Source organism: Bombina bombina, chromosome 5 (assembly GCF_027579735.1).
Source record: "Bombina bombina isolate aBomBom1 chromosome 5, aBomBom1.pri, whole genome shotgun sequence".
Classification (NCBI taxonomy): Eukaryota; Metazoa; Chordata; class Amphibia; order Anura; family Bombinatoridae; genus Bombina; species Bombina bombina.
Genome location: NC_069503.1, coordinates 705,755,751 through 705,781,747, shown reverse-complemented (window position 1 = coordinate 705,781,747; position 25,997 = coordinate 705,755,751). Strand labels below are relative to the sequence as shown.

The 25,997-nt window shown below is 36.8% G+C and overlaps 1 protein-coding gene across 3 annotated transcripts in view; it reads left to right on the top strand.

The window, feature by feature from the left end:
• SLC35B3 (solute carrier family 35 member B3) overlaps positions 1-25,997 on the top strand; it is a 168,471-nt gene that overhangs the window by 20,411 nt on the left and 122,063 nt on the right. Inside the window, exons 1-3 of one of the 3 annotated variants that reach the window (XM_053714732.1) lie at positions 12,439-12,656; positions 19,384-19,642; positions 22,743-22,864. In XM_053714732.1, the coding sequence (XP_053570707.1) occupies positions 19,442-19,642; positions 22,743-22,864 (323 nt within the window). In that variant the 5' untranslated portion in view covers positions 12,439-12,656; positions 19,384-19,441. Of the gene's footprint in view, positions 1-12,438; positions 12,657-19,380; positions 19,643-22,742; positions 22,865-25,997 lie in introns of those variants that run through there. The other 2 variants (XM_053714731.1, XM_053714730.1) reach the window with 2 other exon arrangements.

Below are 25,997 nucleotides of genomic sequence, written 5' to 3'. Positions count from 1 at the left end.
TGCATGTTATAGGGCAATAAGTACAAGTAGCACTTTGCTATTTCCAAACCATTTTTTATTTCAAAATTAGCGATAGTTACATTGGAACACTGATATCTGTCAGGAATCCCTGAATAACCCTTCACATGTATATATATATATATATATATATATATATATATATATATATATATATAAAAACAAAAGCAGAGACCGCACTCATAGGTCTTATATTTCACCACTACTGTGGACTTTATTCAATCTGTAACGTTTCGGGGTTTCCCCCTTTGTCAAACAATGTTTGACAAAGGGGGAAACCCCGAAACGTTACAGATTGAATAAAGTCCACAGTAGTGGTGAAATATAAGACCTATGAGTGCGGTCTCTGCTTTTGTTTATATTATCTCTATGCACTGCACCTAGGCATCATATGTATAACGTGAGTGCTTGGTGACCACAATTTGCTTATATATATATATATATAACACGGAAGGAAACTGCACTCCAAGACCGGACCAGGTACACATCCAATGGCTCAGCAACATCCCAGCCCTGGGTGCTAAATAGCACTCCTAAAAAGCTGTGCTGTCACCAGAGTCACAGGCAGTTAACCCCAGTCCGGAATGGGTGCAAGAAACAAGGGGGATTACAAACAAATAATAATACAACACATAGAGACACCCAGCACTCACCAGCTAGCTCACAGCTAAGATAAAATCACAACTGGAAAGGTTAGTTACCGCATCTGGTCAAATGGGAAAAGCTCAGGCACCACGTCAAGGTCCTTTCCACTGCCTGAGTCCCTAACACAGCCACACCATGCAAGCTCACAAAGCCAAGTCTGATCGGGACAGCCAATAGAATGCAAGCTCAATCTGATTGGCTGATTGGATCAGTCAATCAGATTTTTCCTACCTTAATTCCGATTGGCTGATAGAATCCTATCAGCCAATCGGAATTCGAGGGACGCCATCTTGGATGACGTCACTTAAAGGAACCATCATTCGTTGTCGGTGGAAAAAGATGGCTCCGCGTAGGCTCGTCTGAAGATGGCTCCGCTCCGGATGTATGAAGATTGAAGACGCCGCCTGGATGATGACTTCAATCGGATGGAAGAATTCTTCAGCGCCCCTTGGATGATGACTTCTGCCGCTCCGGATCTCCTCTTCAGTTCCATCGGTGGTCGGCTGGCTGAAGACTGCTAAAGGTAGGATGATCTTCAGGGGGGTAGTCTTAGGTTTATTTAAGGGGGGTTTGGGTTAGAGTAGGGGTATGTGGGTGGTGGGTTTAATGTTGGGGGGGGGTGTATTTTTATTTTACAGGCAAAAGAGCTGTTTTCTTTGGGGCATGCCCCGCAAAAGGCCCTTTTAAGGGCTGGTAAGGTAATAGAGCTGGTAACTTTTTAATGTAGAATAGGGTAGGGCATTTTTTTATTTTGGGGGGCTTTGTTATTTTATTAGGGGGCTTAGATTAGGTGTAAGTAGCTTAAAATTGTTGTAATATTTTTGAAATGTTTGTAACTTATTTTTTTATTTTTTGTAACTTAGCTTTTTTATTTTTTGTACTTTAGTTAGTTTATTTAATTGTAGTTATTTGTATCTAATTTATTTAATTAATTTAATGATAGTGTAGTGTTAGGTTTATTTGTAACTTAGGTTAGGATTTATTTTACAGGTAATTTTGTATTTCTTTAAGGTAGGTAGTTATTAAATAGTTAATAACTATTTAATAACTATTCTAACTAGCTAAAATAAATACAAAGTTACCTGTAAAATAAATATAAATCCTAAAATAGCTACAATGTAATTATTAATTACATTGTAGCTATCTTAGGGTTTATTTTACAGGTAAGTATTTTGTTTTAAATAGGAATAATTTATTTAAGTATAGTGTAGTGTTAGGTGTAATTTTAACTTAGGTTAGTTTTTATTTTACAGGTTAATTTCTCTTTATTTTAACTAGGTAGCTATTAAATAGTTAATAACTATTTAATAGCTATTGTACCTAGTTAAAATAAATTGAAATTTGCCTGTAAAATAAAAATAAATCCTAAGATAGCTACAATAAAATTATTATTTATATTGTAGTTATATTAGGGTTTATTTTAAAGGTAAGTATTTAGTTTTAAATAGGAATAATTAATTTAATAAGAGTTACATTTATTTAGATGTATTTAATTAATATTTAAGTTAGGGGGGTGTTAGGGTTAGACTTAGGTTTAGGGGTTAATAATTTTATTATAGTTGCGGCGGTGTATGGGGGGGCAGGATAGGGGTTCATAAATGTATTATAGGTGGCGATGGTGTAGGGTGGGCAGATTAGGGGTTAATACGTTTAATATAGGTGGCGGCGGGGTCCGGGAGCGGCGGTTTAGGGGTTAAACAATTTATTTAGTTGCGGTGGGGTCCGGGATCGGCAGGATAGGGGTTAATAAATTTATTATAGGTGGCGGCGGTATAGGGGGGGGCAGGATAGGGGTTACTAGGTATAATGTAGGTGGCGTTGGGCTCCGGGAGCGGCGGTTTAGGGGTTAATAAATTTATTATAGTTGCGGCGGGGTCTAGGAGCGGCGGTTTAGGGGTTAATAACTTTATTTAGTTGCGGGGGGCTCCGGGGCCACCGGTATAGGGGGTAGAACAGTATAGTTAGTGTGGGTGCTTAGTGACAGCTTGTCAATAAAGCTGTCAAAAAGCCGAAGAGCAGCGAGATCGGATGAGTGATAACTATCACAGTCCGCTGCTCATCGCCCCCAACTTGGTGCGCGGATTTTTGACAGATTTATTGATAACTTTGGTGAGATTTTTCAGGTCCGCGGCGGCAATGGTAGGCGAGCTTAGGCGGGCGTATGTCTGGTCTTGGAGTGCAGTTTCCTTCTGTGTTTTGTATTTTTCTGGGTGATTACATCTATACACCTGGGCACCCCTCCTTTGTTCTCAGTTTGCTTGGCTTTGTGAGCTCACATGGTGTGGCTGTGTTAGGGACTCAGGCAGTGGAAAGGACCTTGACGTGGTGCCTGAGCTTTTCCCATTTGGCCAGATGCGGTAACTAACCTTTCCAGGTGTGATTTTATCTTAGCTGTGAGCTAGCTGGTGAGTGCTGGGTGTCTCTATGTGTTTTATTATTATTTGTTTGTAATCCCCCTTGTTTCTTGCACCCATTCCGGACTGGGGTTAACTGCCTGTGACTCTGGTGACAGCACAGCTTTTTAGGAGTGCTATTTAGCACCCAGGCCTGGGATGTTGCTGAGCCATTGGATGTGTACCTGGTCCGGTCTTGGAGTGCAGTTTTCTTCCGTGTTTTGTATTTTTCTGGGTGATTACATACACCTGTGCACCCCTCCTTTGTTCTCAGTTTGTTTGGCTTTGCGAGCTTGCATGGTGTGGCTGTGTTAGGGACTCAGGCAGTGGAAAGGACCTTGATGTGGTGCCTGAGCTTTTCCCATTTGGCCACATGCGGTAACTAACCTTTCCAGTTGTGATTTTATCTTAGCTGTGAGCTAGCTGGTGAGTGCTGGGTGTCTCTATGTGTTGTGTGTGTTTGTATATATATATATATATATTTCAAAAGAAGGCATTCTAAGGTATGAAACTTGGGGTATTCTGAGTCTTTTAATGCATCCATTTTACCACCAATCTATGCCAAATTTTGAAAGAAAAAAAAAAGTGGTGATTTATTGACAAAATAGCAATTTAAGAATACATTTACTGAGAATGTTAAGGGTTACTGCCAAATAACACCCCAATAGCAACATCTCCTAAGTACAGTGACACCACCCATGTATAGATGTGTCGGGTTCTCTGGGAGCTAAAATGACTTATTTTTAGGGGGCGCATTCCAGTGCTCCAACTTGGAATTTTCACATTTGTCATTATGCACCCATGTCCTATTTGGGGCATTTCTGAAGCCGGCCAATGTAATTTACCCCATCAAACCATATATTTTTGAAAAGTAGACACCCTAGTCTTTGTCAAACTTTTGAGTAGTCATTTTTTTTGTTATTTTTCACACACATTATACTTTAGGCATGGATTCTCAGTTCCTGTTATGTGTTATTGCCAAAGAACACCCCAATATTTGTTCGGCTTCAAATCTCCTGAGTACAGTGATACCACCTTTGCATAGGCTTGTTGGGTTGTTTGGGGTTTGCAATGCCAAACTTCTGACATGTGTTTGTGATTTTTTCAAATTTAACATATCTTCTTTGACTATCTTTTTTTTGGAGGCCTTTTTACATACCCCAATTTACACCTATGCCCCCCATGTATAGGTTTGCCAGGATTTTGGGAAGGTTCTGTTAAAATGTTATGACTTGTAATTTTAGTTAAAAGTAAGAGTATTTCTTCTGAAAGGCCTATCTTTAGTTTGAGGCCTATCGCATACCCCAGTTTTATTTATTGTCATGAAAGTGTATGTATTTGAAATGTTGACAACCCAAGGTATTGTATATAGTGTGCTTTGATGCCTTTGATGCAACTGTTTTAGCCAAAAAAAATTGAACAAAGTGTATGGTGGTAATTTTTCAGTTTTCATTTTTGCACACACATTGCTTTTTGACTATGATTTAAGAGAATGCAAAGTGCATAGTCATATTATATATATATATATATATATATATATATATATATATATATATATATATATATATATATAATACTGGAAGCGAGCAAAAAACACGTGAGGGGACCTGAGCTATTGATTGGTTGGCCGATTGAATCACTCAGACAGAAGTTGGCGGGAAAGTGCTAAGGAGATTGTATCATATTCTGGAGGAGCCATACTTCAAAAGGCTGCAGAAGTATTGATTCCAAACCCACTGAAGTTTCTCTCACACCCCAAGGAGGAAAGCTGAATGCCATAAGAGGAATCCTCTACTGTGCGGATCATTTACCTCATAGGATTGAGGTTTGTTCCTGTAACTTTGCACTTCACATAGATTTATCGCAAAGTGTGGAATATTCTGTTGCAGCAACCGGACATACCTATGCACTATATTTATGCACTGTGCTATTTGCTTCTATCATATTCGTTCCATGTATTAATCCATATGAATAACGTTTATATCACTATTCTTCTGTGGTTGGTATTCTGATATTCAGTCTTCCACCTTTGATTATATATACCAACTCTGAACAACCAGCGCTAATCTATGTCCAATTTTTGACCTCTTGTTGTAATATATATATATATATATATATATATATATATAAACAGGGTAAAGTCAAGCACCAATTCACCTTCAGGTAAGGGTGCAAGCAGCCTCTGTCTCACCTTGACAGATATTAATATACAAAATAGAAATGGCTGCAGCACACCAAATCAAGTTTATACCATTTTTATTACAAGCAGTGAAATACAGGCGACGTTTCGGGCTTCTGCCCTTTCTCAAGCCATATATATAAATGATGCCCAGCAGCTACTACTACAGATTTTGTGCTACAAAATCCCTGAAATAATCTGGAGCTGAAACTGTAAAAAAGTCTGTTTCATTCCGGGGTTTGCTCTTTTGAACAACAAAAAAGCGTTGTGGGTTGCAATCTGCATTAAGTAAATTGCAACCTTTTTGTACCAGGCCCTTGTCTGCCATATAATTAGGTTTGGCTGCAGCATCTGATCTGCCAGAATAACCCCACCAATATGCCAGTTAGAAGCCTTGATGCACACTGGCTTCATTATGCTCTCAGCTCTGCCACTTACAGAGACCTCCACAGTCCTCTCTGTGTGGATGGTGGTAAAAAGGTATACATCCTTCTTGTCTCTGTACATAACTGCCAACAGTTCCCCTTGGCGCAGAGTTGAGGTCTCCCCCCTTCGTAGCCGGGTGCGTGCAAGTTGTCCTGGGAAACCTGCGCGGTTCTTGAACAAAAGGACACTTGTATAGAAATTATCTAAGTACAAGTGGTACCTTTTGTTCATCAGGGGTAATATCAGGTCTCAGACAATCTTGCCAGTGGTTCCCAAATGTTCTGGGCAACCCATGGGCAGTGCTGCAGAATCTGTTGGCGCTTTATAAATAAAGAATAATAATAATAATCTTTTCCCTCATACAACCGGAGTATTCCCAGTCTCGCTCTCACAGAGCTTATACACCTTTACCCCATACCTGGAGCACTTGGAAGGAATATAGTGCTTGAATCCCAGCCTTCCCTTATACTTCATCAGGGCTTCATACACACATATATTCCTTCCAGGTGTATAAGCCTCTGCAAACCTGGCAGTAAAGTGGGTAATCAGGGGGTGGATTTTATACAGCCTGTCAAATTAGGGATGCTCCCTAGGGGGGTACAGGCTGTTGTCGCGTAAGGGCATGAATTGTATAATCATTTCACACCTCTTCCTTGACATACACTGGGAGAAAATGGGGGTAGATCAGATGGGGCTACTGCTCCAGTAGGAGCGAATGGAGGGTTTCTTTATGCTTCCCATCAGCATAGTCAATGCCCAGAATTTTTTAAATTCTGGCACATCGATGGGGGCCCATTGCTGCTTTGTCAAATATGAGTCAGGCTTTGTAGCATGGAACTGATGGGCATATATATTAGTTTGGGCGACAATGTTCCACAATACATCATCACCCAGAAACACCTCCAGAAACTGTTGGGGGCTAAATCCTGCAACATCCATACTGATGCCAGGATTTGCTGTGAAGGGTGGGATATCTGGCCTCTGGTAATGAGGCGTTACCCACTCTTCAGCGACAATGGCAGCAACACGTCTCCTTTTGGAAGGGGGGTTAGCAGCCACAGATACATCACTATCAGATGTATAGACTGTATCTAATGATAAGTCTGAGCATATGGCAGGGTCAAAATTGGGGTCTGAGTGAGATATAGAGGCGTCTGACTCTGATGCAAGGATGGCATACGCCTCCTCAGCACTATATATTCTCTGTGACATTATTTATTTTATCTGTCGCAGAAAAAAATAATTACTAAAAAAAAAATCAACACTAAATTTTAATTTAAATTAACTAAATGGCTCTGAAAAGAGCCTTTGGGTCTCTCCTAAACACAGATCTCTCTCTCTCAATCCCACAAAAACGCAAGTGAGGAGAGGGAGGGAGATCCACACTGATCAGAGTCAATATTTACAAATATTGACATGATCAGACAAATGGGATATTTTATTATTAAAAAATAACTTATAGAGCAAGCTCAGATTGGATGACCCTAGCCTGCCCCTATGATGAGGCAGGCTAGGGACACCCCCAGAAGCCCCATGATGCACTGGGCATCACCATCTTTGAAGCCTCATGGGGGTGGGGGGCTATATGGGGCTTATAATATAAAAAAAAAATATTAAATTTTTTTAATTATTTAATAGATACTGAGTGCCTCGACCCACCGAGGCACTCAGCACACAAACAGAGCTTTGGAAGCCTGTCTGATCACTTCCGATGCTCTAGTAGAAAAGTGGGAGTGTAGCCAAAGCGCCTAACCTAATGGAGGCTGGGTCTGAGTGAACAATTCAATAATAAAAGAGATTGGATTTATTCAGATAATAACATTAACATTAATAACATTAATGGCTTGGTTATACAGGGCATATACAGCTGATTACCAAAGGTATATGTATATTAACAATGTATTAACCATAAACACATGGATCCATGTACTAAAAAATAGCTTAAAATATCTTAAAATACTATAAAATCAGATATCATTGTTAATACATTGTTAAGATATTTTAAGCTACTTTTTAGTACATGGATCCATGTGTTTATGGTTAATACATTGTTAATATACACATACCTTTGGTAATCAGCTTTATATGCCCTGTATAACCAAGCCATTAATGTTATTATCTTAATGTTAATGTTATTATCTGAATAAATCCAATCTCTTTTATTATTGAAATGTTCACTCAGACCCAGCCTCCGTTAGGTTAGGCACTTTGGCTACACTCCCACTATTCTACTATTGCCGTTTGACAGCTAGGTGTCAATTATCCAAAGCTAAAGGGTCTATCGTCAGCAGGCGCTAAGTGTATACCTCTACACACTTCTGATGCTCTGCTAGACTGTCGGGCTCCACGTGGAGCGAAACCGGAAGTCATCATTCGTGGGGAGTGATCAATCGGGTGCCCGGCAGTCGGGAACAGCATTGCAGGATGCCTTAACATTGAGGCATCGCTGCAATACTGTTAGAGCGGCTGGAAGCGATATTGATCACTTCCAGCGCTCAGATTACCTGAGGACATACAGAGTACGTCCTTGGTCGTCAACGACCGTTTTTTGTAGGACCTACCCTGTACGTTGTTGGTCGTTAAGGGGTTAAATGAAAAGGTTCTAGTCTTTAGAGCTCTGCCCTTTCATACATAACTGCCTCTTGCCCTTTAACGTTCTAAACATACATGACATGATAAATGTATCAAGATATTGCTTCCATAATCTGTTGCTTTTGTCAGGACCAAGAAGAGGACTGTTCCCTAATGAATGCTGGATTTTCTATAAATGTAACTTATATGGTCAATAACTAAAAACTGACAAATTGTGAACCGTCTTATATTGTCGTTTATTTTGTTTTGTCTTTCTTTGTTTGTGTTTGTTATGTATTACAAGGTGACTTGTATCCTCTTTCAATGATTGTACTTATTTTATTCTTTTACCTGAAAAATCAATAAAAATATTGTTAAAAAAACCAACAAAAAACAGATTCTAGTCAGCAGTGGGCTTAAAAAATGTTAGCAACAACTTCTGTCTTGTGTTTTCTACCCCTCTTATAGAGAAAAATAAAAACAAAAAATGTTATATTAAAATTTTTGCTTACCCAAAAAAGTGAGAATAGCTTTAACTACACACATTTGTCTCTTGTCGTGGGCTCACCAGATGTTTCCAGCTAGCTCCCAGTAGCGCACTGCTGCTCTGGAGATGACTTTAACTATGTTTTAATCCATTTGTAGGAGTTAAACATACAGTTATATATAATAAAATGCTCTCACATATTGGAAATATTCTTTTTGCACTTTTATATCCCTTTAAAAGTAATTGAAGCTAAGTTTCCTGGTCCAGAAACTAGAAAACACTGAATCCTAGGTTTAAATGTTTTTTTGTCTTTATATTTTCCTCCACATCCAAGTTAATATGAATAGTGATTGATTATGAACAGTGCATATCAATAACTGTGCTTTAATATTATATTTCTAAGCCACTATAAGAGATTATACAGAAATCATCAAAAGTTAATATATTGTTATTATACTGTTTTGAAATTTCTGTATAATCTACTATATTGGCATATAAATAATATAAAGGGGCTACATAATATAAATCAAAGATTTGTGATGGCCAAATTGCATTACTTTTTCATTAAAGGGATACTAAACACAATTTTTTTCAGCTACCCAGGGTGCTAGGCCGGCTGCTAAGCTAACATTCCTGCTTTTTCAAATAAAGATACCAAGCGAGCGAAGAAAATTTGATATTAGGAGTAAATTAGAAAGTTTCTTAAAACTGCATGCTGTATCTGAATCATGAAAGAAATAATTTGGGTTTAGTATCCCTTTAATGATAGCAGGCATGTCTGTGCTTAACCTTACTTCAGCCCCTGAGTCTTTAAACAATTGACAGACAGGCAGAGTGATTCTGAGTCTGTTGAGAATGATTCCTGACCGCACTCTCTGACTTGCAAGTGCACTGAGTGATACATAGTATGCACAATGCAACAGCGGTGACAAAGGATTTGCCGCTTGGCACATCAACCACTTTCTAACTCCCGCACTGCATGCCTAATGCATACGTTCCATAACTCCCTTCATAGCGCACTTTATTCCCTGATGGCAGCCGCCATTAAAAAAAAGTCCCTGCACTGCCCCGGGTATAAGAATATGGTGGCACCCACTGGCCTCACTTACCATTTTGTCTGATCCTGGGAACTTTTAGGAACTGGATCGTATGAAATGTTGCGAACCATCTGAATATCCCCCATGAATAAAACCATATTCACCAGTCTCAAAGATTCAATTTCCGCGACTGACATTTCACACAAGAGCATGCTGATAACAAGCTGATGGACCCTACATGGGAGTAATTTCTTTTATATATATATATATATATATATATATATATATATATATATATTAGCTCTTCCTATTTCACACTTCCGAACATTCTCCAGTTTCCAAGACAGGAAGGTGAAAGGGACATGTGAGCAACAGTGCCGTTTGGTGGGCATGTCTGCCACAGGAGGGGATGGGGGTTTACTATGGGCAGAGCTAAAGGTATATGGGAAGGGTTTGGGCATATAGTGGGTGGAGTCAGAGCAGTCCCTAGAAACAGGGATATTTACTCTAATGGGGAAAGCTGTGGGACAGTGGGAGGGACATACTTAGAGCACCCTATTTTTATAACAATTCATTTAAAGGGATATGAAACTTAATTTTTTTTATGATTCAAATAGAGCATACACTTTTAAACAGCTTTCCAATTTACTTGTATTATCCGTTTTGCTACATTATCTTGTTATCCTTTATTAAAGGAGCAGCAATGTACTACTGGGAGCTAGCTGAACACGTTGGTAAGACAATGACTAGAGCCATATATGTTGTGCAGCCACCAATCAGCAGTTGACTCCCAGGTCCTGAGCCTACGTAGGTATTGTTTTCAACAACGAATACCAAGAGAACCCTGCAAATTAGATAATATAAGTAATCTGGAAAGTTATTTTAAATTGTATGTAGTATCTGAATCATAAAAGAAAAATTTGGGGTTTCATGTCCCTTTAACGCAGGATAGCCTCAGTCCCGCTGGTACCTATACTTTAGTTTGTAACACTAACTATTGCTAACTGTCTGAATCCCATCACTGGTCCTTGTCCATAGTGTTGTGGTTACAGCAACACTACAGCTGCAAGCCTACAACCATGATGCATTCAAGATGCTGTGATAGAGTTAAAGGGACAGACTAGCCAAAATTAAACTTTTATGATTCAGATAGGGCATGCAATGTTAAACAACTTTCCAATTGACTTTTATCATTGACTTTGCTTTGTTTCCTTGGAGGTATTTTTGAAAAGCTAAACCTAGGTAGGCTCAAACTACCTAGGTTTAGCTTTTCAAAAATACCGCTTCTTAGCTCAGAGCATTTTGAAAGTTTTTCACAGTTAGATAGTACTAGTTCATGTGTGTCATATAGATAACATTGTGCTCACTACCGTGGAGTTATTTAGGAGTCTGCAATGATTGGCTAAACTGCATATCTGTCAAAACCACTGAGATAAGGGGGCAGTCTGCAGAGGCTTAGATACAAGGTAATCACAGAGGTAAAACATATATTAATATAACAGTGCTGGTTATGCAAAACTGGGGAATGGGTAATAAAGGGATTATCTATCTTTTTAAACAATTCTGGTGTAGACTGTCCCTTTAAAGGGACATTCCGGTGAAAATTTAAATGCACATAGACGAATTACATCTTTGAATAGAAACATATTTCCAATATACATGTATTTGCAAAAATGCTTCTATTAAAAGTTATAACTGTTTTAGTGTTAACATTTTTCTATGCACGTGCATGTGAAGCATAACTTGATATTCTCAGTGCACCAGCATTTTAAGTGCTGCAGCAGCTCAGAGTGCCAGTGGGGCTTGTATCATGTCAGCAATTAACAAATTGAGTCATTACAAGATAGTACAAGTACCTTAGGCTCTCTGAGCAAGTATTTAAAATGATGGTGCACAGTGCATACTTAGATACACATTTGAAACATGTATATTACAAAAATGCTTCTATTCAAATCGGAAATGTATCCATGTGTATTCCAATTTTGGCTGGAATGTCCCTTTAATGTTGCTGCAGCAATGTTGTCATGGTAAAGTTAAACCACAAAGTGCTTGTAACAATTTGGAGATGGCTACTAGATTAAGATCAGTGTATCAGAATTATCACCCTTTTATAGCTACATTTCTGAGGTTAAATCCCCATTAAGTGTTCTTGTTTAGCAGGAAACCCCAACATTTTCATTCATAATTTGGATAGAACATACAATTTTAACCAACTTTCCAATTTAGTTCTATTATCACATTTGCTTCATTGTCTTGTTATCCTTTGCTGGTGGAACAGAATTGCACTACTGGCAGCTAGCTGAACACATCTAGTTCGCCAATCAGCAGCTAGCTCCCACTAGTGCAGGATATATGCACATTCTTTTTCAAAAAGGTATTCCATGAGAACAAAGCACATATAAATGCTTTTTTAACTTGAGTCAGGTAGGATTTTCAGTGATCTTTTGTAGGCTAGATTATGAATTGCTAACAAAGAATGCATGTCCATTGATATCAAGTGCAAAGTACGACGCAGGTAGTTTCAAACACACACTATAAATACATAAACTACATGTAATTGCAGTTTTTATTAATCACCCCTCTGCTCAACGCACAGCTCACACTACATTAGTTGTTTACTCGGTGACCTGTCCTGTGTACTAGTACTGACCCTCCTAGCTGCTTACTCCGCCCTTATCCCTCCTATTAGCTCCCACCCTGATGCAACTACGTCGCTGCGGCATGAAGTCACCAACACGGAAACTGCTGGTGTCACCAATACCACCAATAACACAATTACCCCTGGTGCGGCCGTTGCCCCCAGGGCAGCAGCTGCTCTCGTTTACTCACCGCCGGTTGCTATGATGGGTTCTTCGGTTTGCTCTAGCCCGGGCCAGGCCTAACTACTCTGCAGACAGCAGGTGATTATTCAAGGTCCGGAGATCCGGCCACATCACACATTGTATTGCTTCCTGCACCTATAGTTCCTTTAGTAAATATATTCTGTGTAAAATCCGAATTTAGATTTCTAAATCATTTTCTGGATTTTACCTACAACCCGTTTAGTGTGTGGCATTGCATGCCTAATATTATTTATATTTAGATGCCTGCTTGCACTGTGATCCATGTGATTGTTGTAAATGGGGGGACGTTGTGCTTTCAAAATAGTTTAACCATTGACCAAGCCTTCTGCATTTAAGGGCTTTACGTTTGTGCTACTAGTACAACTGCACCCGGAGCATCGCTTGAATTAGTATTATGTTCTGTTTTGTGTGAATAAAACTTGTTTGTTATGGGGGGCTGCAAAGTTACCAGGTATAGTAGGGTAACGGTCAGACTCACTCACCTCCTGTAAAGACAATAACTAATGTGTGTGTGTGTGTATATATATATATATATATATATATATATATATATATATATATATATATATATATAAACACTTATAAATAGAACCTTTCAGTTGCATATTCAAAATGTTTTAAGTTTAATTTCTCTTACATTTTATATCTGTTATCCAATTTGTTTCATTCTCCTGGTATGCTTTGCTGAAACACATACTTAGGTAGGCTCAGGAGCATTAATGCACTGTTGGAACTAGCTGCTAATTGGTGGCTGTACATATGTCACTTGTCATTGGCTCACCCAATGTGCTCAGAAAGCTCCACGTTGTACATTGCTGCTTCTTTAGCAAAGGATACCAAGAAATACGAAAAAGGTTTTAGTCTGCTGGAGCTGGACATTCCAATTGACCTATTGTACTTTACAATATACAGTGTGTTAAAAGAAAACGTTGCTAAACACTCTGATTAGCATCTCTTTCACACCCCTAAATGTTGATGTCAGACTAATTTGCTGATGATGTAAGTAAGTAGAGCATGCATCAGAAACTACCCAGTATATAAGATCAGCACTGTGTTATTGCACAAGAGACCAAAAAAGGCTAAAGACTGCTGCTGGTCCCGATCAGGCATGGCAGGTGATTGGTAGGGCTGTGCAACTTCCATTGCTTATTGGCTTAAAGGTCTTGTTTGTTCAGGACTAGCAGCAGTATGTGGATCCTGAGCTGGACTCTGATTTTGCAGGGATTAACCCTTTCGTGACAGGGTTAAAGTGCCTACATCGGAGCAACTGTTCCGATGTAGACAAATTGAAACTACGCGATCGTGCACACGATCGCGAGATTTCAATTATTGGATCGCATCTGGGGGGCGTCCCTACAATCCTAGGAACGCCCTCCAGACCGCGATTAAATCCTTGAAGCACAGAAGGCTTCAGGACAGCCGTTAGTTATGACTTTCTATTCCGTCATAACGGCTTTAAAGCCCAGTCTAATTATGACGGAATAGAACGGCATAACGGCTTTAAAAGGTTAAACACATAGACTTGCAGGTTTGGTAGTGCTTAAATTACTTGTTCTAACAAAGCTGGAGCAGATAGTTTTTTGCACTACCGTGTTCTTTCAAATGGAGAGAATTTTTTTTTAAACATTCATGATTAAGATAGTGCAAACAATTTTATACAACTTTCACATTTACTTCATTTTCTTTTTATCCTTTGTTGAAGGAGCTATAACAGATCGGTGAGCCAATGAGAGTAGGCATACATGTGCACTCACCAATCACAATCTAGGCCCTAGCAGCACATTGCTATTCCTGAGCCTAGCTTGGGTGCACTCTTCAACAAAGGATACCAAGCAAACTAAGTAAAAATTTGATCATCGGAATTAATTGTGTAGTTGTTTACCTTGTCTAAATCATGAGTTTAATTTTGACTTCCCTTTAAGCCTGTCATATTTTATAGTGGAGTTTATAAATTTCACATAATATAAATGGATATAAAACAATCTGTTTCGTTGTTATAAGAAAACACTAAGCAGTTGGTTATTCTTAAAGATATAGTAAACCCAATTTCTTTCTTTCATGATTCGGATAGTGCATGTAATTTTATGCAACTTTCTAATTAACTCCTATTATCAGTTTATATTTGTTCTCTTGCTATCTTTATTTGAAAAGGCAGGAATGAAAGCTTTGGAGCCGGCCTATTTTTTGTTCAGTACCCTGGATAGGGCTTGCTGATTGGTGCCTGCATTTAGCCTTCCAATCAGCAAGCGCAACCCAGGTTCTCAACCTAAAATGGGCCAGGTCCAAAGCTTTTATTCCTGCTTTTTCAAATAAAGATAGTAAGAGAGCAAAGAAAAATGTATAATAGAAGTAAATTAGAAAGCTGCTTAAAATTGCATCCTCTATCCGAATAATGAAAGAAAAAAAATTGGGTTTAATATCCCTCTAAAAGAAATGATAGCAATATGTATTATTAATAGTATTAGTAATAATATTATTTTTCTTTCCTTTTTTTGTTAACTTTCTGCACAGTCCATTACTTCCTGTCACAGCCCCACAAGAGGGATGGGGTATTTACAGGTTGACAAAAGAAGCCGTTTTGCCTTTGAAGTGGTTTCAAATAGACACAAGCACTAGCTCTAGTCAGTTTCTTGCCCATGGTCAGTAGATGACTTTTGTTGCAATATCATGGGACAGAAGAACTTCATTTTTATAATGGTAGCTCCCTGATCTCACTAAAGGCAGTGGCTACACTGAGAATTTCTAATTGTTCTTGTAAGTTGTTTGCTGTTTTTAAGCTGTTGTGTTTATATTTTTTTTTTTTTTTTTTTTTTTTTTTTTTATGGTTGTTTGTTTTATGGTGCTATATCTGTTGCCTTTCTATAGGATAACTTTGTCAAGTCTAAAGATTTTTAAAAACTAATTAACATCTTGTTTGCTGTAATTGTTTTTCAATATCCAAACTCAAACTACCACGTGCCACATTAGTAGCAAACAATCTGGACTTGAGTCTGCTGCTGAAAAGGTCAGCTATAGTGTTAGTATGAAGTGCATGGTTTTTCAGTTCTTATTTGTTACAAGTAGGTTAGGGTTTTCCATGAGCCACAATTGTCAGAACTAAATTATATGAAAAAGGGGCAAAATAAAGTATAATACAAAGTTGTTGTACTATGCATAGCTCAAATCTCAAGGCCTTTACTGTCTTTTTAGCAAAATATCACTCATTGTTGGGTGCAGGTTTTGATAAGCAACAAAGAGTATAGGATGATCGATCATAAACTCATTGGCATGGAGAGAAATCATGCAAAATCTTGTTTATTGTTTTTTATTTTATTTTTCTAGTATAATTGTAATATGCATATTTCTTTCACATCCAGAAACCTGCGTAGTGAGAGAAACCACTATTAAAGGGACACTAAACCCAATTTTTTTTTTTTTATCTGCAATCGCAATATCAACATATTCTCTATTATTTTGTAACTTACATTGCGTTCCAAAGAAGTACCATACATTCGCAATCCCATTTTGAAAAACAAAATATTTCCAAACCCATCACCGGCTATGATTTCCCATCCTCCAATTAAAACTGATAACCCAAGTTATGATAATGGAGGAGTTTGCCGCTATGCGCATGTGCGAACTGCTCAATCGTCATACTCTACTTCAGTCACATCAATACAGCAGACGGGCTATATCGATGTTAGACAGAGCTGATGACTACACTGCATAGAACAGGTAAGAGCACTGCGCTGCGAGAATCTCCCTGAAAATAACGAACATAAGTTCAATCATTATTGAAATTAACATAACATAGGAGGATATGCGTAAATGTATGGATCGCATTACGCATGCGTATGGTGACGTTATAGTAAATTAATTATGTGCTAGAAATCACCATTGGATTGGAAATGGATTTCTATAATGCATGCCCCATTTTAGAGGGTTGTCTTGAACAACGTCATAGCCGAAAATTATAAATTAATATTATAATGCTTAGAAACATTGTTTGAGTTTAAAAGTAGGTACTTTATAATATATTCATCTTTGTTTCTTTAAAGTTGTGTTCCCGGTGTACACTAAAAAACAACGTTTTGGAATCCTTGAAGCTAAAATTTTTTTTTTTTCTTTTCTTAAACTCTCGGAGGAACCTTCGCAGTACTTACAAGACGGTTTAGGTCATGTTACTAGATCAGGGAGCTTAAAAGAATCGGGTCTTAATGGGCCATTATAGTAAAAAAAAATGTAGTTTTGTTAGAGCATGTAAATTTATCACTATTGACCCTACAAATCTATGTTTTTAACCCTACAAAGTGTTAAACACATAGAGTTTCAGGAACGATACTGATTAAATTACACACTCGTCTTTTTTCTCTCACTATAACGGCACTTAAACTACCCTAAAGGTAAATTATTTTAAAAATAAAGCGTCTACATTTATTTTCATGAATACAAGTGCTCCTCATTTCATTATTTATTACAAATATTGTTGGAGTCACTGAAGTTTACCATCACTTTATCAGCCAGTGAGCTTCTATACCATGCACCATTATTGCACAAACATACAGTTCCTGTATGTTTCCAAATAAACCGTTTTTTTCCTTTTTCATAGAGAATAGTATTTTAGTCTTCTTTCTTATGCATGATTGTTTAATGTTGTTAAAAAAAATCACTGAAACATGATATTACGGATGTAGACTTTACGTCCTTGACCCATCGGTGATACAATGGCAATAAGCTTGTCAAACAAGCTGAACAAGCTAGATAAAAGTGTAAGCTCAGAGCCATTAGTTACATCTTAGCTTTCCTGTTGTTGACTTCTTGCTCAATGAACATTAGGAAGCAGAACTGATATTTCTAAAGGTTACTTAACTTTATTTCTGGAAAAATAAACTTTAAAGGGACGTGGTCATGAGTGTATTTAAATTTTGAATAAAACATTTTTACATTATACTTGTATTACTAAACATGATTATAGTAAAAACTAACACCGTTTCTGTGAGAGCTTTCACTCTATACGGGGCACACTGAGCATATAGACATCTCACTGCTAGCTCACTGAGTGGCATTTCATTGTATAGGCAGTGTGTATCTGTGCAGGGGGAAAACTGTCAATGAAACCGGAATATATTTTAGTAAAAGCATTTTTGCTAATATAAGTGTATTTAAAAAATGTAATGTATTTGACTACCATGCCACTTTTAACACAGTTTGAAGACAAATTATGATTATGCACAAGTTAATTTATTTATCTTCCTTTCATGTATAGTAGGCTATATATTTTTCATACTTTTATTTTAAATGTGATTTGCATCCTAAAGTCTGTTAATAGCACTTGTTAATACACTTTACAAGGTACTTGGGGATATTTTTGTTCTCTGATGCCCACAGACTCATTTCTAAGCTATTTATTTATTATTATTTATATATTTATTCAGATACAATTTGTCTATTTAAATGAAAAGGGGGGATATCTGCTGAACTCTTAAATAGCCAGTATTGTGATTAAAAGTAAACAGTTAAATTAGAAATATTCAGTGTAATTATAGAATTTTATTATGGCATTAAAGGGGAAAAAAAATAAAGCATTATTAAAGGGACACTGAACCCAAATTTTTTCTTTCATGATTCAGATAGAGCATCCAATTTTAAGCAACTTTTTAAATTTACTCCTATTATCAAATTTTCTTCTTTCTCTTGGTATCTTTATTTGAAAAGCAAGAATGTAAGTTTATATGCCGGCTTATTTTTGGTGAACAACCTTGGTTGTTCTTGCTGATTGGTGGTTAAATTCACCCACCAATAGACACATGCTGTCCATGGTCTGAACAAAAAATGACTGGCTCCTTAGCTTAGATACCTTCTTTTTCAAATAAAGATAGCAAGAGAACGAAGAAATATTGATAATAGGAGTAAATTAGAAAGTTGCTTAAAATTGCATGCTCCATATGAATCGTGAAAGAAAAAAATTGGGTTCAGTGTCCCTTTAAAATGCTCCCATGTGCTGGAGCATGTTATTATTGCTCTACTGTGAGCCTCTATGTTTTAACCCCTGCAAAGGGTGTCAATACATTTCCACCTTTTGAGCTAGTGGTTGGTAACAAAGCAAATAGGCTGCTCCTTTTTAAACACAGTTAGAGGCATCCATTAGTGCTATTAACCCTTTAAGGACACAGCTTTCAGTTTGCTCAATTGTTTTATGACGGAAAAATTCCGTCATATGTCCTTAAGAGGTTAAATAAGATTCTATATGGCATTGTTTTGTCTTGTTTGTTACAAGAGTAAATAAAACTCAAAATAATCATGTCTATATAGTTGTAGTAATGCTGCATTAATACAAACAGAGAGTATTTGGTGTATTAATTGCTCACAAAACAGCATAGATAACGCTGAAATGAAATGGATTTAATGATTCAGATAGAATATAAAATTAAAATAGTAAAAAGTTTACTTACTATTCTCAGATTTGCTTTGATCTCATGGTATTCTTTGTTGAGAAGCATACCTAGGTACCGTGAATGTCTAGCACTATAGGGCAGCAGTTTGTAGAAACACTGTTGCCATCCTGTATTCTTGTTAATGTATAACATTCTTGTAGAACTGCTACTATTTAGTGTTCTAGAAACTTACATGCTCCTGAGCCTGCCAACCAGTTTTTTAAACAAATGATACCAAGAGAGCGAAGTACATTTCATAATAGAAATACATTTTTTTATTTTACTGTCTGCATGAATCATGAAAGTAATATATTTTACTTGTCATTTAATACATATTTAGCATATTAAATATATTTGTTTTGTTTCAGCAGTCCAGAAGGAATACATAAAGTACAAAAAGAAGACCCTGAGATTCTCCATCTGGGAGCCATGGATCTGAAATTCAATAATTCCCGGAAATATATTTCCATCAGTATTCCTTCTAAATCAGACACCATGTCACCACATATTAAGTCTGTAGATGATATCCGCGTGCTTGGTATTAATCTGAGCCAATTTCAAAAGCATACTCAGTTTTTTATTTGTGTTTGTGGAGTTTTTGTTTTTTATTTAATTTATGGATACTTACAGGTGAGCCATTTGTATATTAAATAGCATTGTTTCACTAAAATATTTATTATCCTGTTACAATTTAGATTTGACTGATTATGTGCATGATTTCTCAAGTTACATTTTACTTTAGATTTTTCATATTATGTATAATGTAATTTACTGGCAACATTTTAACTTGATTATTATCAAATGCTAGTTAACCTTAAAGGGACAGTCTAGTCAATAAACAAAACAAATTTTTTTTTCATGATTTACATAGGGCATGCAATTTTAAACAACTTTCAACTTTACTTTTATCATCAATTTTGCTTTGTTCTCTTGGTATTCTTAGTTGAAAGCTAAACCTAGGTAGGCTCATATGCTAATGTCTTAGACCTTGAAGGCTGCCTCTTATCTGGATGTATTTTGACATGTTTTCACAACTAGAGGGCATTTGTTCATGTGTGCCATATAGATAACATTGTGCTCATGCCTAGGGAGTTACCTAGGAGGTCAGCACTGATTGGCTAAAATGCAAGTCTGTCAAAATAACTAAAATAAGGGGCAGCCTGCAGAGGCATAGATACAATGTAATCACAGAGGTAAAAAAATTGTATTAATATAACTGTGTTGGTTATGCAAAACTGGAGAATGGGTAATAAAGGGATTATCTATCTTTTTAAACAATACAAATTCTGGTGTAGACTGTCCCTTTAACATGAGCTAAACATACAATGTAGGCTGTTTTAACTTCACATTTTTATTGTTTGTTAATAAGCAAACATTTTTTCTTCATATTAAACTAGTCTGTTTTTACAGTGAAAATTTGAGTGACTTTGATGTGTAAACTGTGTCTATTAAAGGAACATAATTCAACAGTTATGCTACAGTACAGTACTCTGCCTCTGTGTTTAACCCTGAAAATAGTTTAAACATGTAAAGATCACTCTGTGGAGTCAATGCATTGGATGTGACTGAGCCAATCAGCAGCGGCATATTTATATACCATTATTTTAATCATATCTTATAATTTACTATAACATTTTTTATAAAATATGAGGGGGAAAAAAGGAAAAAAAACACACTTTTTCTAACTTTGACCCCCAAAATCTTTTACACATCTCAACCAACAAAAAACATCCATGCTAAATATTTTCTAAATTTTGTCCTGAGTTTAGAAATACCCAATGTTTACATGTTCTTTGCATTTTTTGCACATTATAAGGCAATAAATACAAGTAGCACTTTACTATTTCCAAACCAATTTTTTTCAAAATTGGCGCTAGTTACATTCTGACACTGATAACTTTCAGGAATCCCTGAATATCCCTTGACATGTATATATATTTTTTTTAGAAGACATCCCAAAGTATTGATCTAGGCCCATTTTGGTATATTTCATGCCACCATTTCACTGCCAAATGCGATCAAATAAAAAAAAAAAAAACGTTAATTTTTTCACAGTTTTAGGTTTCTCACTGAAATTATTTACAAACAGCTTGTGCAATTATGGCACACATGGTTGTAAATGCTTCTCTGGGATCCCCTTTGTTCATAAATAGCAGACATATATGGCTTTGGCGTTGCTTTTTGGTAATTAGAAGGCCGCTAAATGCAGCTGTGCATCACACGTGTATTATGGCTAGCAGTGAAGGGGTTAATTAGGTAACTTGTAGTGAGCTTGCAGGGTTAATTTTAGTTGTAGTGTAGTAGCCAACCCCAAGTATTGATCTAGGCCCATTTTGGTATATTTCATGCCACCATTTCACCGCCAAATGCGATCAAATGAAAAAAAAAGTTAATTTTTTCACAATTTTAGGTTTCTCACTGAAATTATTTACAAACAGCTTGTGCAATTATGGCACAAATGGTTGTAAATGCTTCTCTGGGATCCCCTTTGTTCAGAAATAGCAGATATATATGGCTTTGGCGTTGCTTTTTGGTAATTAGAAGGCAACTAAATGCAGCTGCGTATCATACGTGTATTATGGCTAGCAGTGAAGGGATTAATTAGGGAGCTTGCAGGGTTAATTTTAGCTTTAGTGTAGAGATCACATCAAACCCCCTGATCCCTCACAAACAGCTCTCTTCCCTCCCCCACCCCACAACTGTCCCCAGCATCTTAAGTACTGACAGAAAGTCTGCCAGTACTAAAATAAATTTTTTAGCATATTTACGTATGCTTCTGTGTAGGATTCCCCCCCCCTTCAAACAGCTCTCTAACCCTGTCTGCCAGTACCCAGTTTACAAAAAAGGATTTTATTTTTATTTAGATCCTTTAGACACTTTATAATTTTATTTAACACCCCCACTCTCTCCCACTTTGCTGCCATACATTTTCCGCAGCATAGTGGTTCCCACCTGCTCCCTCCCTGTGCCACAGAGTGTCTCTCTCTCCACTGGAGTTGTAAAAAAGGTTATCGCAAGATGCCTTGATATCGAGGCATTACTGCAATAACCGGAAAGCGTCTGGAAGCGATCAGGATCGCTTTCCCAGACCGACGACGTACAGGGTACGTCCTCGGTCGTTAAGGGTATTTTTTTTTTAGAGGACGTACCCTGCACGTTGTCAGTCATTAAGGGGTTAAAGTTAAAACGCTAAACATTTTATAACAATTAATATACTATTCAGGTTTTTTGTTTTGTCATTTTGTGTAGAGAATGAGAGTTGCCACAAACCTCCAGTGTGCAGTATGATCTACAGTATATGTGAAGCTGATTTATTTTCAGTGTGCTAAATTAGGCCCGTCATGAAAGGGTTAATGGAAGTAAATTGGACAGTTGTTTACAATTGCCTGCTCTATCTGAATCATGAAAGTTTAATTTTGTCTTGAATGTCTCTTAATGTCCTACGATGTTTGGATACCTGCATGTTGGGGACCCAAACAGGCTGTAGTATTGATTCGTTCTGCTAAATTCTGCAGCACTGATTGAAGTGTGTGTGTGTGTTTTTTTTTTCTAATTTTACTTAGTGAAAATTGTTTCTGGAGGTGCATGTTTAATGTCATTATTGCTATTCAATTTAGAACTTTTTGAATTTTGTTTTAGTGCTTTTCTTTCTCTCTTTAAGTATGTATTATGTTGCATCATGAGTACAGATCCGCATATATCTAAAATGCTATCTACACTTATTTTATAGGAACTCATATTTTCAGTGGAGGGTTTCAAGCCTTTTGGCTGGTACTTAACCTTAGTGCAATTTGCATTTTACTCTATATTTGGCTTGGTAGAACTGCAGCTGACGCAGGATAAGCAAAGACGGTAAGTTCTTTATAAGCTTTGATGTACTTATCAAAAATGTTTGTATAGACATTACCACATTAAAGGGACACCGAACACAATTTATTTTCTTTTGTGATACAGATAGAGCATGCAATTTTAAGCAACTTTCTAATTTACTCCTATTATCAAATTTTCTTCATTCTCTTGGTATCTTTATTTGAAATGCAAGAATGTAAGTTTAGATGCCGGCCCATTTTTGGTGAACAACCTGGGTGGTTCTTGCTGATTGGTGGATAAATTCAGCCACCAATAAACGAGCGCTGTCCAGGGTCTGAACCAGAAAATAGCTTAGATGCTTCTTTTTCAAATAAAGATAGCAAGAGAACGAAGAAAAATGGATAATAGGAGTAAATTAGAAAGTTGCTTAAAATTGCAAGAAAGAAAAAAATTGGGTTCATTGTCCTTTTAATGTCAATTATTTGTGCATTTTTAAGATATAATTATTATTTATTTGTAGAGTACCAACCGATTCCGCAGCACTGTGTTTTTAAACAGGTTTATTTGCAGCCTGCTTGCAAACTTTGGGATATTATCACCAAGATGTTTAAAGGGTTACGAAACATTTTTTTTTTCTTTCATGATATAGAAAGAGGTTACTACTCTCCAATTTACTTATATTATCAAGTTTGCTTTATTTGTTGAAGGAGCAGCAGTGCACTTACTATGAGCTAGCTGAACATCAGGTAAGCCAAAGACGAGGCATATATGTGCGGCTACCAATCAGCAGCTAGGTCCCAGGACTGTATTACTGCTCCTGAGCCTACTTGGGTATGATTTTCGATAAAGAGTACCACGAGAATGAAGCAGATTAGATAATAGAAGTAAATGATTTACAATTGTGTGCTCCATCTGAATCATGGAAGTTTAATTCTGACTTTAGTGTCTTTTTAATGAACACTGGATAGATGTATATTGTGTTACATAGAAAAAATATTTCTCATTTAGTTGTGTTGCTGTTTGGTTAGTTATACTAGTAACTGCAGGGCCTTATTTCAGCAACATTGTTCTAGGCTTCTAGCATTTGTTCATGGGATAGATCCCAACTTTTAAAATATTTTTTGTGTAAAAAAATTCTAAAACTTTGTCTTTGTACATCTGGAGTGTACAGAGTTAAAGGTCCATTAAATACAGTTGAACAAATGTATAGTAAAAAGACCATGTAATAATTTCAGAGTTACTTTGTTTTCCCCACCACCTGTATCATGTGGTTACCATCTGCCAATCAAAACTGCATATGTACTGCAAACTCTTGCACACGCTCAAAGTGTGCATATTTAAAGGTTGTGCACATTTTAGTAATGAAAATGAATTGGAAAGTTGTATGCTCTACCCTCTACATCATGATAGTTTTATTTTGACTCTAGCGTCCCTTTAAATTACAGGAAAAAGAAGGTGGGTGCTAAATCAATAATTGAATTGATTATTTTGCAAGTTGTGTTTTTTTGTTTGTTTTTTTAACTGAATGTAATTAAATATTTTATGGGGAATTAAAAAAAGTGTTATTCACAATTTTAATGAAGCAAGGGAATTGTTTGTTCAAGATCTGTTAGAGTGACAGACAAAAAAAGTCCAGTTGATAAGTATGTGTCATAAAAAAACATCCACAATTTAGTTTTTTAGAGATAAAGATTTTAAATTTTTTTTTAAGAAATATGTGCAAGCTCATGCACTTCAAACAGAAGGGTGCCACAATCGTGCCTTAAACTTCCAAAATGATTCCAGTACTAACATCAAAAAGGTCAAATGCGCTTACAATAAAGCGCCTGTGTGCTGGGATTTTAGGAAGAAGCCAACCTCCAAGTGTAGCTTGTAACTAAGTCAGCTTGTGAGAAATTCTCTTTGCACAATATTTAGTGGTCAGTTTATCAAGTTGCGGTAGATAGGGAATTCAGCATTGCACACAAGCACTTTTTTGCGCTCGCGTGCAATCCTGCACACAGCCAATCACACGTGGGCAGGAGCTGTATCTCCCGAGGAGACAGCTTCAATCTCGCGAGACCGAGGAGATTGAAATTCGCCACCTAAGAGGTGGTGAAAGGTTAGGGAAGCAGCTGCTTGTTAAATACAGACTGCAGGTTCTCTTGTGAGAACCTGCAGCCAAAGTGGGGCGAAGTGTTTGATAAATCGATGCCATAGCATCTTGCAATCAACTATATTAAGAAACTAAATCTAAAAGTATTTTTTTTTTAAAAATAGCAAAAGAACAAGAGGTTATGTATGTCATGTTGAAGGATAGTAGGATTAGGAGTAATTTAGATTGATTAAAAAAATAAACTGCCATTTGAGGTGGTTTCGACAGAGAGCAATGGAAAGCTACATCATGGTCCATGGGTCTTAAAGGGACAGTCAACATCAAAATTGTTATTGTTTAAAAAGATAGACAACTCCTTTACTGCCCATTCCCCAGCTTTGCACATCCAACATTGTTATATTAATATACTTTATAACATTTAAATCTCTAAATGTCTGCCTGTTTCTAAGCCACTACAGTCAGCCTCTTATCACATGCTTTTTTATTTGCTTTTCACAACAGGAGACTGCTAGTGCATGTGAGCCATATAGATATTATTGTGCTCAAGCCCGTAATGTTATTTAAGAGTCGGCACAACACTAATTGGCTAAAATGCAAGTAAATAGATAATAAAGTCATGTGATCAGGGGTAAGAAGAGGCTTAGATACAAGATAATCACAGAGGTAAAATGTCAATTAATATAACCATGTTGGCTGTGCAAAACTGGGGAATGGGTAATAAAAGGATTACCTGTCTTTTTAAACAATAACAATTTTGGATTTGACTGTCCCTTTAAGACATGTTTTTTTTTTTTTTAAATAATATTTTTTTATTGAGGTTTAGAAAACATAGGCATAAACATTATTTGCCTCCAAAGATCATAGACAAAGTCACAAACATAATACAATAATCAATGGTATAACTGTCATGGGTAAATATATATACAGACATAATATTACTTGACAGTGACGCCACAGTATATGGCTAGAAAACATAAGGCAAATGATACAGAACCTTAATTTGTAACATATATATATAGTAGTATAAATATGTATATCTCCCATATTGAGAAGAAGCCACTTTTGGACTTCTACCAACAT